The sequence below is a fragment of the Bidens hawaiensis genome, unplaced genomic scaffold (assembly GCF_021521415.1).
Source record: "Bidens hawaiensis isolate Kalapana, Puna unplaced genomic scaffold, B.hawaiensis_p1.1 tig00002631_1, whole genome shotgun sequence".
NCBI classification, from domain to species: domain Eukaryota; kingdom Viridiplantae; phylum Streptophyta; class Magnoliopsida; order Asterales; family Asteraceae; genus Bidens; species Bidens hawaiensis.
The window spans coordinates 2,679,145-2,695,693 of NW_027491143.1; the positions used below are offsets into that span (position 1 = coordinate 2,679,145).

General features: G+C 42.7%; 2 protein-coding genes across 2 annotated transcripts; one reads left to right on the forward strand and one right to left on the reverse strand.

Moving 5' to 3' along the window:
- Positions 1 to 8,694: 8,694 nt before the first annotated feature.
- On the reverse strand, positions 8,695 to 9,795 carry LOC143620661 (uncharacterized). Its single transcript, XM_077092299.1, has one exon. It carries the CDS (start codon positions 9,793 to 9,795, stop codon positions 8,695 to 8,697), a length of 1,101 nt encoding a protein of 366 aa, XP_076948414.1.
- A 3,015-nt stretch (positions 9,796 to 12,810) lies between these two features.
- LOC143620707 (eukaryotic translation initiation factor 3 subunit F-like) lies at positions 12,811 to 16,308 on the forward strand. The gene is made up of 6 exons (XM_077092336.1): positions 12,811 to 13,065; positions 15,134 to 15,213; positions 15,308 to 15,537; positions 15,622 to 15,743; positions 15,838 to 15,951; positions 16,041 to 16,308. Exons 1-6 carry the CDS (start codon positions 12,844 to 12,846, stop codon positions 16,128 to 16,130), a joined length of 858 nt encoding a protein of 285 aa, XP_076948451.1. The 5' UTR covers positions 12,811 to 12,843; the 3' UTR covers positions 16,131 to 16,308.
- Positions 16,309 to 16,549: the final 241 nt, after the last annotated feature.

Genomic DNA, 16,549 nt, shown 5'->3' on the forward strand with positions numbered 1-16,549 from the left:
CACTAGTTCTGCGGACGCCGGAAAGGGACCGACGACGAAGAAACGCCGGACACATCGTCCTAGGAAACCACCACCACCCAGCCTTGCAGAGCGTCTGAGGACGGTGACTGGTGAGTTTTTATTTGTTAGCTTTGTTGTTTTTCAATAATGTGATCTGACTATAGATTTCATTTACAGATCCATCTATTGCTGAAGGTCATGCGGCTGGTAGGCTACCTACGCCGACCCCAAATGTTGAAAACACAACCGTTGCCTCCTCCGGAGAAGGAGGCGGACAGACCTGTTACCCCTCCTGTTGAAACAAACGTGGAGGGGTCTTACGTTCAGCCGGTGACTACCGGATCCTTGAATTATCTTTTCCAGGGTGGGGATGCCACCGATTCCCAGCATGATGACCCTGAAGTTACTTCTGAGGGCTTCAGGGTTAATGAATCTTCTTCGCGATCCACTCCTCAATTTTATTCTACTTCCTCGCCTTTTATGTCGGGCGGGGAAGGAGATTTCTTTTTTGGACCTTATGCCCATGAGGCTGGGGGAGGTTCCTCACAAGGAGCCCCATAGCAGAGTTCCTCCTCCCCTGTTCGCCTCAGAGCTTCAAGTTCTCAATTTTCTAGGAACGTTTAGTTGGGAGGGGACTATGATTTGTTTGTCCCATCTTGGGACATAATCAACGGGTCTCGGGTTTCTAATCCAAGACTTGTATGAGTTTTGTTGAGCATTGTATGCCGCCTGCTGAAGTGGCGTACCAACAAACTCGCTCCCGCCAAGATCTTCATACCAATTTATCTATTTCTTTGACTAACAGCTTGGCTTGTAGTCAAGAAATCTCGCGGGAGTGGCGAACAATGGGCGGGAAGCTGGGTGCGGCTTCCGAGGCCGTGAAGGTTGCAGAGAGGGATGCTGAGAAGCAGCGGTCGCGGCGAAATGGAAATAAGTGGATGCCGAGGCTGCACTTAAACTGGAAAAAGACTGTAGTGCTGCTGCTGCTAAGAGTTGGAAAGAGGCCTGTGAAAGGTCTAATGCCACTCTTGAAGCTTCCCGAGCTGAAACTCAAAAGAAAAGGGACGAATTGGCGAGGGCACAGGACGAGGTGTCTCGTCAAAACGCCCGGATTCAAGAGCTCGAGGAAGCGTTAAGATTGTAGGGGGAGCAGTCCGAGCTTAAAGATAAGCCTGTTGTTGAAATGCAGTCTGCATATGACTCCCTTCTTCAATCTCATAATGAAACAAGAAACCGCGCCTCCGTAGAGTTACAGGAACTTCGTGATAGGGCGGAGCGCGCTGAGCGGGAAAGACAATACTTCCTCAACCGTGGTCTAGACTTGGTAAGGTTCCCTCATGTGTTGCTTTGTCTGTACATTTGAGTTTTTTACTAATATGTCCCTTATGTTTTGTTGTTAGGTCATTCGTCACGTCAAAAATAGTACGGAGCTTACCGACTGCTTCGTTAACTTAACGACTGCTGCTAAAGCATTTGGCTAGGCGGAAGGTTTCGATAAGGGGTTGGTGTTTGCCCAATCCGGACAACCTATTGAGAGCCATCCGCTTCATGGCCTTGACGCGAAGCAAGAGTTGGACATGCGGGTCCAAGAGTATGATGACCTTGTCTTTCCGCTACAGAATATGCTTCCAGAGTTTGCCTTGAGTGAAGATGGCGTGAAGCAGTTGCGGGTCTATATTGACGATGATACATAGGACGACGAGTCTGAAGATGACAAGTCTGAGGAAGCTTCCCACAATGCTCCGGAGGATACTTCGACTCCTAATCCGTAGGATAGATGTAGGAGTTAAGTTTGAACTTTGTAATTTCTTTTCATATTTTTGTAATTATCCTTTTTGAATATTAATGAAAAGAATTTCATGTGTATAATATCTGTTGTGAAATATCTTCCTTTGTATTTTGACTTTGTGCGACCTGGATAATACTGGTGACGTGGCGGAGAGAGAGTTTTTAAGTGACGGTTGACAAGACGTGTAAAACATCTTTTTGACAACATGTCACACTTTTTCGAATCTCCCGCCTGACGTGTCGATCATCCTGCGGTCCGCACTTTCTCTTTCCTCTGTCGGTCAGACGGATACATTTATTACGATGGGTATAAATAAACCCTTTGTGTGTTCATTCCAATCTTATCACCTTCAAGCTTTTCTCTCTGAAGTAACAGAATTGAAAACCCCTATCACTTTCTGAAAGACTCTTGTAAATCTTTTAATCTCATGGCTGCTGAGAAAAAGAATACTCCTTCGATTCACGAAGTCACAGTGCATTTGAAAGAGAAAGAATATGATTACGTCATCAATATTTACGGATTAGCTCCGGAATGGGAGCCGGAACGTCCGACAGATGGATCCGTTGCGACTGAACCTCCAACGGGGAAGATGGCCGTGTATACTGAGTTCTTTACAACGAGAAACTTCCGGTTACCTATAACGAAGTTTGTGAAAGATATCTTGACGTCTTACGGCCATCATTTATCTCAGATTCACCCGTTAGGGTTACTGCGGGTGCGTCACTTTGAGTTCTGCTGTCAAGCCCATACCACCGACCCGACGGTTGCTCGATTCAAAGTGTTCTATAAACTGACGCAATGCAACGGGTGGTTTGGGTGGTCTGCTACCAACAGGGGGCATGACGAAAACCCTATTGGTACTGAATGCTACTAGAGTCTATACGAGTTGAAGCCTAAGTTCTTTTGGATTCGTGAGGACGTCATTCCGTTCACTATGAGTCACCGTAAGGCTACAAACACCCTTCCTTCCGTTACTGCTACCACGACGACCAATCTCCCGTGGTATGCTTCTTTGATCAAGACGCCGACGCCGATGCGGGAAATCCCTGAAGCGCCGTTGGTGCACGCGAAGATGAGCCGTTTATGGCCGTTTCCGAACTTGGAGCCTTTCTATGAAATTTCTGGTGGAGGTAAACCCTTATTTGTAACACTCCGGGTTATTGTTCTCTTTTCTTATCATTATACCAATTTTCCAGGTGAGGGTTCTATTCTTTCCACCTTACTGGACAAGGTAGGAGGCATGATGGCACGCCGTCCTATCACTGCGAATGACGTTCCGTTCCTTGAACGTACCAAGCATAATTTCTTGTTTTTCTCCCTCCGCGTGGAGCCTGTTATTTCTGAGGCTATGCGAAAGGTGAGAAGAGGATTGCTGAATGTGATGAGATTCTGAAACCTCAACCTCTTACTGCTATGACTTTTAGCGGGGTGATTGTACTTCTATATTCTAGCGAGGAGTCATCATTCCGTGTAGAAAGAGCATGTACTGATGCTATTGATTCTACCCTTATCTTGTCTTTGGCAACAGGTTTGACCCGCAAAATTGGTAAAGCTTCTACTGAAAAGACTGCTGAGGAAAGTGGCGCCGCTAACGTCACGGATGATGTCGACCCTGAGGCCGAGGATCCGGCTGTTGGCGAGGGACCATCTAAGGTTGCCAGAAAGCGCAAAGCGCAACCTGTCAAGACTACTCTTCCTAAGAAGAGAAGAAGAAGAGCCAGCCTATGGACTTAGGAGCTCGTCTTCAGGAACTAAATGCCCAGGATGTCTCCATGGGTACATTAATTGATCATTGATATTATCAATTTTGTTTGATTTATATTCCTGATCGATTTTAACTGTCGCTTTCAGTGCCCCTGAAAGACTTGTCTGAAGATGTTTCAGGTTTGAAGAGTTTATCTGCTCCCAAGCTTCCCACTCCACCTTCTTCACCAAAAAACACAGCTCAGAATCCGATCAATCTGACGGATACTTCACCTTTGAAGGATATGGGGAAGGAAGATAACGAGTCTGACCCCCTCCGCATGTCTCCGAACTACAACGTGCATTACTTTTGAGACCAAAGTGGTGTTAGCACGTTTCCACTTGGGGGTCAGACTTCCGGATCTGCCTAGGAGGAGAACGCCGCTCCGCATCGTCCGCGTTGGACTTTGGGGGAGGATTCGACGTTCAGCGATGTAGATCTCTGCTACGAGTATCTCCAGGAGAGCCTTCCTCATGCGGAAAAGGAACGGCAAATGTGTCGTATTCGCCAGGAATTATTGAATTCCAATTCCTATCATTTGGCGAATACTATCTCCACCAATCAGGAGATAGCCCAAGACTGGTTGGCAATGAATAAGGAGCTAGATGACATGGATCTTAAGCTACTTGATGCCAAGAAGGAAGCCCTCCAAGCTCTGACCGAGGCTCGGGATAACCAACAAGCTCTAGAGGCTGAAAAAGAAGCCAAAAAAGCTGCTCTTCAAAAGCAGTTGGATGAGCAAGCTGAACTTATCAAGGCCCTTCAAGCTGAGGCCATGACCAATGACAAGCGTTTGTCTAACCTCTACGCCAAAAACCGGGAGCAGGCTCTGGAATGTGCTGGTCACAAGATGAGCCTTGTCCGAGCTGAGGTGGACAAGAAGTGGCTGTCAGCAACAGTTATTCCTAAGGTATCCAATCTTTTATTTGACGCAACGATCGAACTTATTCGTACTTATGTATGCTTTATTTGCTTTAATAGGTTATTATAGGTATTCGTAATAGTGATGATCTCGGGAACTGTGTTGCGGTGCTCCTCCGTGCTTCCGAGCAGGCCGCCCGAAAAATGGGCTTCGAAGAGGGGTATCAGTTTGGTTCTGAGGGCCGGGTTCCGGAGGAGCACATCTTGGCTGGCAAAGACACTGCTTATATTCTTATCGAGAAAACCAATGATTTTGATACTCTGAAATTCTCCCTTTCCGATCACAAATCGGAACTTGCGGACAAGGAGGAAGCCATAGATCAATTAAAAGAGCTATTGGATCTCGATGAGGAGGAAGAAGAGGGTGAAGCCAAGAATACTGCGGAGGATGAGGATGTCACTCCATAAATGTATATGTCTTTGTTGTAAATATTTCTTTTGCTTGTAATCTCATTTGACTATTTAATAAGAAGTCTTTGTTTCCTTCCGGTGCACTTTGTCTTATGTACTATAATATAAGTGTTTGTCCGGAACTTCGTTTTTGTCAATAAAAGATTACAACTTATCAAAATAACAAGGAATTAACTCGACATTCTTCATACTTTGGCATATGCATTCTTACATAAAGGAAATTGCATAACTTGCTAGTCTATGTGGGCACGCAGGCCAAAAAGAAAAAATACTTGTACTAAATGTAACATTTTTTCAACTGAGCTTCGTTCCAGGTTCTAGGGATCTCGATCCCATCCAACCTTTCTTACTTGTAGGCACCTTTTGATAGCACTTGCTTAACTTTGTAAGTTCCTTCCCAAGTTGGGGCCAACTTGCCCGGAGGTTCCTAGCCAGAAGCCTCGTTATTGCGAAAGACAAAGTCTCCCGCATCAAACTCGCATTTTTGGACCCGCGAGTTATAGTATTTCTGAAGCTGTCGCTTGTAATTGTGCTCGCGGATCGATGCTAATTCTCATCTTTCTTCAAGTAAATCAAGACTCATTTAGAGTTCGTGATCTTTATTGTCTATTTGCAGAACCCTTGCGGATGGAATCCCAATTTCTGCTGGGATCATGGCTTCGGTGCCGTAGGTTAGGCTAAACGGTGTCTCCAAGTTACTAGAGTTCTTTTGGGTGCGGAAGGCCCAAAGTACATGGGGCAATTCGTCAACCCAACCTGTCCGTTTAGTACCTAACCTTGCCTTGATCCCTTCTTTGATAGTTCGGTTGGTCCTTTCGACCTGACCATTCGCCTGCGGATGGGCTACAGATGTGAAGACTTGGTTGATTTGAAGCTCTTTGAGCCATTCCTGTAGTCCGCTATCAGCGAATTGGGTCCCATTATCACTTACTAATTCTTGCGGGAGACCAAACCGGCAAATGATGAATTCCCAAAGGAATTTTTTTACACTTGAGGCCATTATTGATGCGACCGGTTTGGCTTCTACCCACTTGGTGAAGTAATCGATGGCCACTATCAAGAATTTGTCTCGTCCCGGGGCTTCTAGGAAAGGTCCCATAATATCGATAGCCCATTTCTGGAACGGCCAGGAAGATGTTACCGAGATCAGTTCGTTTTTGGGACGCAGGGTATTGGGAGCATGACGCTGGCATGAATCACACTTTCTGATTTCCTGAACAGCGTCCAAGTGCATGCCGGGCCAGTAGTACCCGCATTCATAATCTTTGCAACTGACATTCTTGGTCCTGCGTGTAGCCCGCAGATGCCTTCGTGGATTTCTCGAATTAGGTAATTTGCATCTTCTACGTCAACGCAACGTAACAGCGGGCCATGGAACGATCTCCGGTATAAAATGCCATCAGTCAACTGGTAATTCAAAGCTTTGTGTTTGATTTTCCGAGCCTCGGCCTTTCCTACTGGAAGTGCTCCAGAAGATAAGTAAGCTTTGATGGGTGTCATCCAGAATTCAACACCAGTTTGAATTACCAGGACTTGATTTTATGGGACAGATGGATGATCCAGGACTTCTACACGAATATCTTTGGCAAAATGCTCGAAATTCGTTGAAGCTAGCTTGCTAAGAGCGTCCGCCGATTTGTTTTCACTCCTCTTAATGTGAATAACATTGAAAGAGGCGAACTGGCGAATCAAGACCCTTGCTTGAGACAAATAAGAAGCCATGACATCATTTTTGGCTTCATATGTTCCGTTTATTTGTCCCGCAATTAGCATGGAATCCACCCGTGCTTCCAGATGTTTCACCCTAAGTTTTTTCGCTATCCGCAGGCCTGCCAGGAAGGCTTCGTATTCCGCCTCGTTGTTAGTACTCTTGAAGTCTAACTTGATGGCGTATGTAAATTCATGCCCCTCGGGGTTGACTAGCCTTAAGCCTGCGCCTGATCCTTCACTGCTTGAAGCTCCATCCGTTAACAGTGACCAAACTTGTCCTTGTTCCAGAGGTGCTTGGGGTTGTTGTTCAATTAGACATTCTTGTTCTTTGTGTTGCGGAACTTCTGTGACGAAGTCCGCCAGCACTTGCCCTTTGATCGTCGGTCTTGGTTTATACTCTATCGAGTGTTCGTCCAATTCGATGGCCCACTTTGCCAGTTGCCCAGACAATTCAGCCTTACTCAACACGTTCTTGAGTTTATATCTGGTTAAGACATTAATGGAATGACCCTGGAAATATCTGCGGAGGCGACGGGCTGCGTATACCAATGCCAAGACCAATTTTTCCAACATCGAGTATCTTGTTTCTGGGTCTGACAACGTTCTACTGACGTAATAGATTGGAGTTTGAACGTTTTTTCTATCCGTCAGTAGGACGGCACCTACGGCAATGTCAGACGCCGACAAATATAATGTTAATGGTTCACCCGTGTATGGAGCTGTTAGCGTGGGTAATTCCATTAAACATTTCTTGACTTCCTGGAATGCTTGTTCAGCTTCCGGAGTCCATCTGAATTGTGCCTTTTTGAGGTAATTCCTTAATGTTGAAATGAACGGGTGAGATTTAGCAGCGTGGTTTGCCAGGAACCTGTTTAATGCTACCAATCTACCGTTAAGTGTTTGAACTTCTTTGAGGGATGCGGGAGACGGCATGCGGGCTACAGCTTGTATTTTGTCTGGATTGGCTTTAAAACCCGTGCCTGTCACAATTACCCCGAGGAACTTTCCTTCTTCCATTCCGAAAGAGCACTTTGCAGGATTGAGTTTCATATTGATGCTTCTCAATGTTTCGAAAGTTTCCTCTATATCCCTCAACATCTGGTCTTCTTCAGTGCTTTTTATCACTAAATCGTCCATATAGACCTCGAGGTTTCGACTTATCTGGCTTTTGAAAGCCTTATCCATCAATCGTTGGTATGTGGCCCCCGCATTTTTTAACCCGAAAGGCATCATTCTTTAACAGAATGTTCCTTGGTCAGTGCGGAATGTTGTCTTGTCCTCGTCACCAGCCGCCATATGAATCTGGTGATAGCCTTTATAGGCGTCGAGGAAGCACTTGAACTTGAATGGGGCTACAACATCTACCTTTAAGTCGATCTCCGGAAGTGGGTAACAATCTTTCAGACATGCCTTGTTTAGATGTTTGTAATCTATACACATCCTACATGTTCCGTTGCTCTTTGGAACAATCACCGGGTAGGCCACCCATGTTTGGTATTTGATTTCTCGTATGATCCCGTCATGGAGGAGGTCCTGTACTTGCTCATTCATGGCCTTTGTTTGTTCCGGGCCCATTTTCCGCTTCTTTTGCACAACTGGAGTGATTAGTGGATTCACCTTCAACTCGTGCTCCGAAATGCTCCGCGGGACACCGGTCATGTCTGCGGGCTGCCACGCGAAAATGTCGATGTTCTTTGTCAATAATTGTTTCAAAAAGGTTCGGACAATTTCAGAGATAGCCGGACCGATAGTCACAATTTGGTCAGGAAATTTCTTGTTAAGAACCCATTTTTCTGGTTCGGTTCTCTGATTTTGTCTTGGAATTTTACTCGGCTTCGAGCTCTCAGTTGTGAAGCAATGCCGATTCACATGGATTATTGCTACACCGGTGCGAGTCGGGACCCCACTGCACCGTGAGTTGTGGACGGATGGGCGTTGAAATCGCCGATCGCCTCTCGTCCGAGAATAATATCATGCTTGGAGGTTGCCGGTAAAACTAAAAATTCGACTTTTTCAGTTCTTGAGTGGATCCCATCACTTAGCGTGACCGGAAACGTAATCACGCCCCTCGGGTGCATTATTTCCTCGCCGAACCCATAAACGGGTGCGTGAATTGGTCTCAACCTTTCTTTATCCTCTTCCTCGAGTTGTTAAAAAACTGTTCGTACATAATGTCGGATGTACTACCAGTGTCAAAGAACACGTACTGCGACCGATAGTGCCCAAACAGGGCAGTGATTATCATAGGATTCTTGTTGTTTGGACCACCCCTAATTCGTGGAAAAATAACCGGCTCATTTTTCCATTCTTCATCTGAAAACTCTTTCCTCTTTCCGCCAAACCATTTTCCGCTTTGGATCATGTGGACGTTCAGATCTTTTACTTGTCTTTTGGCCGGGCCCTGGCTATCCCTTGCGGGAGGTTTGCTAGCCCCTGCCTTTGCACCTTTGACCAGGTGTTCTAGCTTTCCATTCTTTACTGCTTTTTCGGTTTCATTTTTTAGGGCCACACACTCATTTGTGTTGTGTCCGATGTCATCATGATATGAGCAGTGTTTGTTTTTGTCAAGGAATGACTTCCTCGGTATTGGTTGTGGCTTGCGGAAAGTCAAATTTTCCGTGGTGAGGATTTCCGCGGGAGACTTGGACAAATGAGTCCAGCTTTTGGGAGACCGAGTTGAGAAGCTCTGCTTGTTCTTGTTACCGATTAAGGATCTCGCATCAAATTGCTTTGGTGCTTCTGTATTCGGTTGCAGTCTTGACCAAATTGGTCCTTTGGCTTGTCGGTTTGGTCTTGGAGTTTGGAATTCGATTTTTGGAAATTGTCTCTGACTGCCGGATCCCAAGGTTTTCTCGGTTCTCGCAAATAGCTTAGCTGACGTCATGATTTCGTCCCAAGATTTGGGCATTCCGTCTCTTCCCGTTAGAGTACGGATCAAGGCGTCACTATTTACCTTCTTCCGGAATGCTCCCCTCAGCATGTCCTCACTGACCCCTCCGATATTAAGACTCTCATTGTTGAAACGAATAATGAAATCCTCAATGGATTCATTATTTCGCCTTACTACGTCCATTATCTCGGATGGGTCACGAGTGTGCTTCTTTTGCTGACTGAAGTGCTGGGAAAACTTTGCTACGAAGTCTTTCCAGCTCTTAATGTGTCCGCATGGTAATTTTTCAAACCACTCTCGTGCAGCTCCAGTAAATGTCAATGCAAACATGTGACACCAGTATGGAAGAGTCCAACCACTGACTCCTCCACCTGCTTCGAACCTCAGTAGGTGATCACTGGGATCCGTCATCCCGTTATATGTCCCAACAGATGTTGGGTTTTTTGCGTTTATCGGGAACGGGGCTGTCGCGATGCTTGCGATAAATTTCGACTTTTCAGCAAAGGATTCTGGGCGGTATGGTTTGGAGAAATCATGCTCTGCCTCGCTATAGTATTCCGCATGACGGATAGCCGGTCACGGGTAACTAGCCTCTCCGAATGAAGGGAAACGGCTATCCCCACTGTAGTAGCTACCTTCCGGACGATATGTTGAGTCATGTCCATCTAGTTCCTCCTCGTAAGACGGTACCTGCATATTTATGCGGGGACGAGGACGTAACCTTGGGATTTCTCTCCGGTTTTGCTCCTCTGGGTGACTGTACTGAATATGACTTCCCCTTATCGGATGAGAAATAGATCTCCTAGGAGGATCGTCATAATTCAGAGTACGAGCGTGAAAGCGTTCATTCCGTACCCTTCGTTCGTACTCAGCGGCCAGATTTTCTTGTTTAATGCAGAACCATTCATCTGGAGACAAGAGTCCCTCAGATCTATGACTTGCTGCACGAGTTCTCACCGGGACTAAATCACTGGAATCTTCTTCGAGGTCCAATTCTGAATGAGTCCGGCGATTATCTCTCATAATTCGCCCAAGATCACCCAAAGTGGAACCTCTCGGAGCTGTGACCCCTCCTAGGTCGTTAAGAGTGGGACCAGCTGGTGTTACCATATTTCTCGTACCCACTGGAGCAACGTCTGCCAGTGGGGTAAAATGTCTTCGAGTTGATGAACCACCAAAAGTAAAACCTCCGGGGTGTCACAACACCATCCTGTTCATCGGGAGCAGGATTCTTAGCAATCAATGACGTTGCTCTTCCACGTGTTTCTAGGTTAGTAACACGTGGATTCTGTTCTAAGGTCCCCATCGGCCCTTTAGGAATTTGGCTCATATCGTAACTCGAAAACAAAAATTGCTGTTATAACAAAAAACACGGATGACGCCAATGAAGAAACACGGATCCATTCTCCACTAATGGGTCCTGGATCCAATGAGTCAACATGGTAGGATACGGTTAACTGCCAATACGATATGAACACAATTCCCCAAAGTCCAATGACGTGAACCTGCAAAACAGACACCGTGGGCTCGCTACGGGAAGGACAAGGTGGGGGTTCTTCCGGTAACCACCCTCTGGCGTGAGAATAAGTACTATTCTGTAGAAGATAAGCACTTGAGTAAATTGAGAGAGTACAGTGGGAGTGAATGAATACCTCATGATGATCGAGAGGGTATTTATAACCGAAGAGTGTGGGAAGGATGATTGGGCCAGCTGTCCTTTAGAAGATGCTCTCGTAACCACCTGGACGCGTGTCCTCTTTTGATAGGTTCGGTTTATACGTTGCATGTGCATGCATAACCACCTTTACACGCGTCCCTCTTTTATAGGTTGATGGCCAATATTGGTCATGTGCACGGTTATAACGCCCTTGCCAGATGTCTCTTGTTAATTGGCCGGGAGATCACGTATTGCCCAAGAAAGCATCTTAGCCAATCTTCTAGAAGGTAATTCGTTATTGTCAGCTGTCCCGGGGCGTTACCTCATGGTCATTTACGCGGAAGGGTATTCCTTTTCTACGGATGACTTTTGAGGGTGCCAGGATGCTTCCGCATGTACCATGAGGGTGTTTCTTCCTCAGACGATTTACGCGGATGGTTCATATGTCCCGCGGGTGTCTTATGAGGGGATTCTGATTGACCCGCGGGTGTTACTTAGGGGTATTTGGATCTTTTTGGTACCCTACCTCTATATATTTGTATACACATTTTATTTTATTCATTTAATGTCTTAGGAATAGGATATAAACATAGTTTTAAATTTTAACATGCTACTTTATATGATGTACCATCTCATCCTACTTTTAGCCTTACAGAATTCTTCTTTAAGAACGACAACAAAATTATATTAATAGTTAATAGAAGTTTTCCTTAATCAAAATGATGATGATTTGTTTGCAACCATAAGGGCATTCATTATTCGGTTTCGGTTTTATTGCGACTAAACACAAAAACGAACCGAACAAAATTATAAATTCGACCTTTGACCGAGAAATTATAAAACCACATGCAATAAAATAGAGGTGTACAAATCGGTTCGGGTTAGAACCCCATTTTAGTTGAGTAAAAGTCAAACGTATACACATAAGTTTGGTTTAGTTAGAAACAGGTTTTTCACACCAGTTATGTTCCTAAACATGGTTACGTCGTCAAAGGTCGAACCTCTATACGAACCTACGTGTTGTATCGGTTTGGAAACCGGTTTTAGGGTGTTATTTGGTTGGTTTGTAAATCAGTTTTACGGTGTTTCTAACACCTCTACAATAAAACTCAACAATGGGCCTAGAGCTGCACAAATTAGTTAATTAAAAACCGATTAATTTTAAAATTTGTTAAACATCAACGATCAAATAACTGGTTAATCGGGTCTGGTACTACCCGGTTTTTAGTCAAGAAATTCTTAATTAAAAAAAACTAAGCGAGTGTCTAGAATTGCTTACTTTAACCAACTTATGACTTATTAACTTTTGAAAAAGTCAAAAGATGTTTGTTATTATTGTGTGTTATTGTGAGGGCTTGAGTGGATAAGTTAACAAGTTACAAAACTGTAACTTTTGGTAAAAGTTATAAGGAGATAAAATAAGCAACCCCAAACACCCCCTAAGATTAACTGGTTTCAGAGGTCAATACTAAAAACGGTTTGTAACCTCCGGGTATAATCCGTTTTTCTTTGGATCGTGTACTAACCGGTTAGAAAATCGGGTAGAAAAGGAGTACGATGTTCCCGTCTAAATGGGCCTAAGATGGCATTTAATATTATGGGCCATTACCAATGGGCCTTGATTTAGAATGTCGTATCATCAGTCTTCTTCCAAACCCTAGCACCACCAACACTCTCTGTTTCTGTTCAAATCTCATTTCATCCGATCAGTTAACATAACCATGGCGTCAGCAGATCAAACAGTATTACAATTCGTCCCGTTATCAACTAGCTTATCCGCCAAGGTTCATCCTCTCGTCATCTTCAACATCTGCGATTGCTTCGTCAGACGCCCGGACCAGGCGGACCGGGTCATCGGGACGCTTCTTGGATCCGTGCTTCCGGACGGCACCGTTGATGTTCGGAATTCGTATGTCGTACCGCATAATGAGTCGGCTGATCAGGTTAGGGTTTGGTTAGCGAGTTAATTGTTTGGTATTATTGTGTGTTCGCTTATGTTCGTTTGTTTAAATCTAAACAAACAGTTCACAAGCATAACTAAACAAACATAAAATGGACACACTTAAATGAACACAAACGAACAAATATAAAACCATTAAGTAAACGACTCATCCAAATAACATTTAATTATGTTCTATTAATATGTAAACGGACATGTTAAGTTTAGGGTTTAGTCAACTTGGTAATTGTTTGTAGTTGTAGTTTTGTTGATAATTAGTTGTAGGGATTGTGTTGAATTGTTAAGGTTTTAATTTGAGTGAAATTGAAAGTCTGTTAGGTTTTATGTTTGATGATAGTTAGGGCTGTACACGAATAGTTTTCAGGCTCGAAATCAGCTCAGGCTAGGCTCGTTTACCCTTTTTTAATTACTTTGTTGAATATTTATAGTTATTTATTTATGTATAGTTTAAAAATTACAGATTTATAAATAGCATAACACACACACGCACACGCACGCGCGCACACACACACAGAGTTTTACGCACACATATGCATATAAATAAAATATAAAATTTATTAATGACAGGCTTGTTCAAGCTCGTGTGCCGGCTCGACATCGATAAGGGAAGCTTGGGCTCGGGCTTTTTTAGTAAACGAGCTTACTTTTAGGCATGTGCTTGTTTAAGCTCGGCTCGATCAAATTGTTTCACGAGTCGATTTCGAGTAGCTCGCAAGTGTGTCGGCTTGTTTGCACCATAGTTTTTAAAAGCGCTAGTCGCACTTAAGGCGCATAGGCCTCACTTAGGGCTCAGGAGCAAAGCGCAAAAAAGCAAGGGCCTGAGAAAAAAAAGCGCATCATAAAACAGTTTAAAAATACTATGTATATGAAAAGTATTATTATTGTTTAATTAAAGTAAACAAAAGCTATTGTATAATGATTAATGTCATCAAAATTTCTAAAATACTTGTGTATTAGTGTAGAAAAGTAGTATTAAATTGACATATTTTATTATATAAAATTACATAAGTTATCTACATATTAATATAGATAAAATTTCATATAATAAATTTGTGTTAAGATGTAATTAGATAAAAATAAATTTGAGAATTTGGTTAATAGTTTCCCACAAATTAAGTAATAGGGCAAGCAATTTGGTTATAATTATTTTTAAAAATGTTTAGATTTGATTAATAATCCTAGGTTAGGTCCAAGGAAATAGTAACACCGGCCCAGACTAAAGATTTAATAAGTCGCTCCAGAAAATAGCCTCCCTTGCACTCCTTTTCATCCCTCGCAGTCTCGCAAACTTTAGAAATTAACCGCCTGAATTTACGCCTAAACATCGCTGGAGTTAAAAGCGCAACTACCTCGCCTCCCTCAAAAAATGCGCCTTGGCGCCAGAGTCGGTCGCCCTTAATAATTATGGTTTGCACCTCTACAGTCTACACAATACCTAATTGAATTTTGTTGTTAATTGTTATTGTGGTTTGGTAAGGAAATGAACCTGTTAACACAAATGAACTCAAAAGTTGTTTATTTGATTTTGCTAACCAAGAATGATCAGTGTCAGCGGTGGGTATGGCTACCAAATTCGTGTTGGTGGTTTTTTTAACATTCATATTTATATGTTAATTTTACTTATAAATTAATCACATATTACTCATGTATATTTATGGTTTATGGTTAATAATTTTGTTTGAGTCTATACGATAAGATAAGAAAAGTCATGAAAAAGTATTAAATACATTTAATAAATAAAGTAATAAACATTAACAAATAAATGGACGTAAAAGAACACATTATTGAACTTTCATGAACACAATTGAGCGAACATGTCTTATGTTCATGGTCGTTCATTTAGTTAATTGAATGGGTGTACTTGTTCATATCTTTTTATTTATTAAACAAAAAACATAAACGAACTTTCCATTGAACAGTTCATGAGCAGATCGCCGAACGTTCGGTCCGTTTACAGCTCTTAAATAAATGTTTTTTTTTGTATTGGACGTTAGATATAATGAATTTATTATCTGACACGTATTTCATGTTCTCCTGTATGCTGTTTCAAGGTTGCCCTGGATATAGATTATCATCACAGTATGTTATCATCTCACCAGAAGGTGAATCCGAAAGAAGTCATTGTTGGATGGTAATTCCCCATAAAATGTGTTAAATTTTCATCTTATTATTCTGTCAATGTAATCCTGGGAACTCATGATAATACCATGTTAAATCTGCTTTAGGTTTTCAACTGGATTCGGCGTGACAGGTGGCAGTGCTCTTATTCATGAGTTTTATTCCAAAGAAGTTGCAAACCCTGTTCATTTGACTGTTGATACTGGATTCACAAATGGTGAAGCTTCAATCAAAGCTTTCGTCTCTGTGAACTTATCATTGGGTGATCAGCAACTCGCTGCTCAGTTTCAAGAAATCCCTTTGGATCTGCGTATGGTTGAAGCTGAGCGTATTGGATGTAAGTCCTATAACATGTTCTTGATATTATAGAATATCTTAATGATTAAACCGTTAAACCAAAGTATGGTATTTATGAATGTAGATGATGTTTTGAAGACCACAGCAGTTGATAAACTGCCAACCGATATGGAAGGAATGGAAGCTACAATGGAACGGTTGCTTGCATTAATCGATGATACCTACAAATACGTTGATGATGTTGTGGTGAGATTGGTTGATTTCATACTGGTTATATACGTATATGATATATCATATTATCGTTACAATGTTTTTATTAATGTAATAAATTGTTTTCCAGGAAGGGCGTGTTGCACCAGATAACTCCATTGGAAGATTTATATCGGAAACGGTATCCTCTATTCCAAAGATATCTCCATCAGCTTTTGATAGGCTTGTGAATGATAGTCTACAGGTAAAGACAATATTCCTAAAGTACCCTTCATCTGTTTTGATACATTTGGTTGGTGTTGATGGTATGTTTTTGTTATTGTTATTGTGTAGGACCAATTGCTGCTATTATACTTGTCAAGCATTACGAGGACGCAACTCAGTTTAGCGGAGAAATTGAACACAGCTGCCCAGATTCTGTGAAACAAATCTTATGTTTTTTTTTTGAATTTGTTAAATTTGTGAGGTTGATTTTGTTAGGGTAAAGTTTGTAAGATGATTTTGGATATGTAGTAGCTGCAGATTATGTTCCACTGGAACTGATATACTCCATGGATGCTACTAAATTGAGGCTTAGTTTTGACAAGTTGTCTGCTAAAATCACAAAAGTAGTCATTTTCTTGGATATTTTTGTAGTCGCGAGAGAGCGAATTTGACTTTATTCTTGTCAACGTTGGCAAAAAGTTATGTCGTAAGCCCCTATATGTATAGAAAGCGTACAAAGGTGCTTGATCATAGATTCATAGATATGCGTACAGGGGTATATGTTTTTCACAATAACGAGAGGTAGCAACTGCCAATATGGCTTCTTTTATGCTTGTCATGGTGGTTATATTCGCTCG

Bases quoted from the DNA above. Each gene is read 5' to 3' on its own strand.
- LOC143620661 (XM_077092299.1), bottom strand. From the start codon at position 9,795: ATGTTTGCATTGACATTTACTGGAGCTGCACGAGAGTGGTTTGAAAAA.
- LOC143620707 (XM_077092336.1), top strand. From the start codon at position 12,844: ATGGCGTCAGCAGATCAAACAGTATTACAATTCGTCCCGTTATCAACT. The intron at 13,066-15,133 runs GTTAGGGTTTGG...TGCTGTTTCAAG, and splicing joins ATAATGAGTCGGCTGATCAG to GTTGCCCTGGATATAGATTA. The intron at 15,214-15,307 runs GTAATTCCCCAT...AATCTGCTTTAG, and splicing joins AAAGAAGTCATTGTTGGATG to GTTTTCAACTGGATTCGGCG.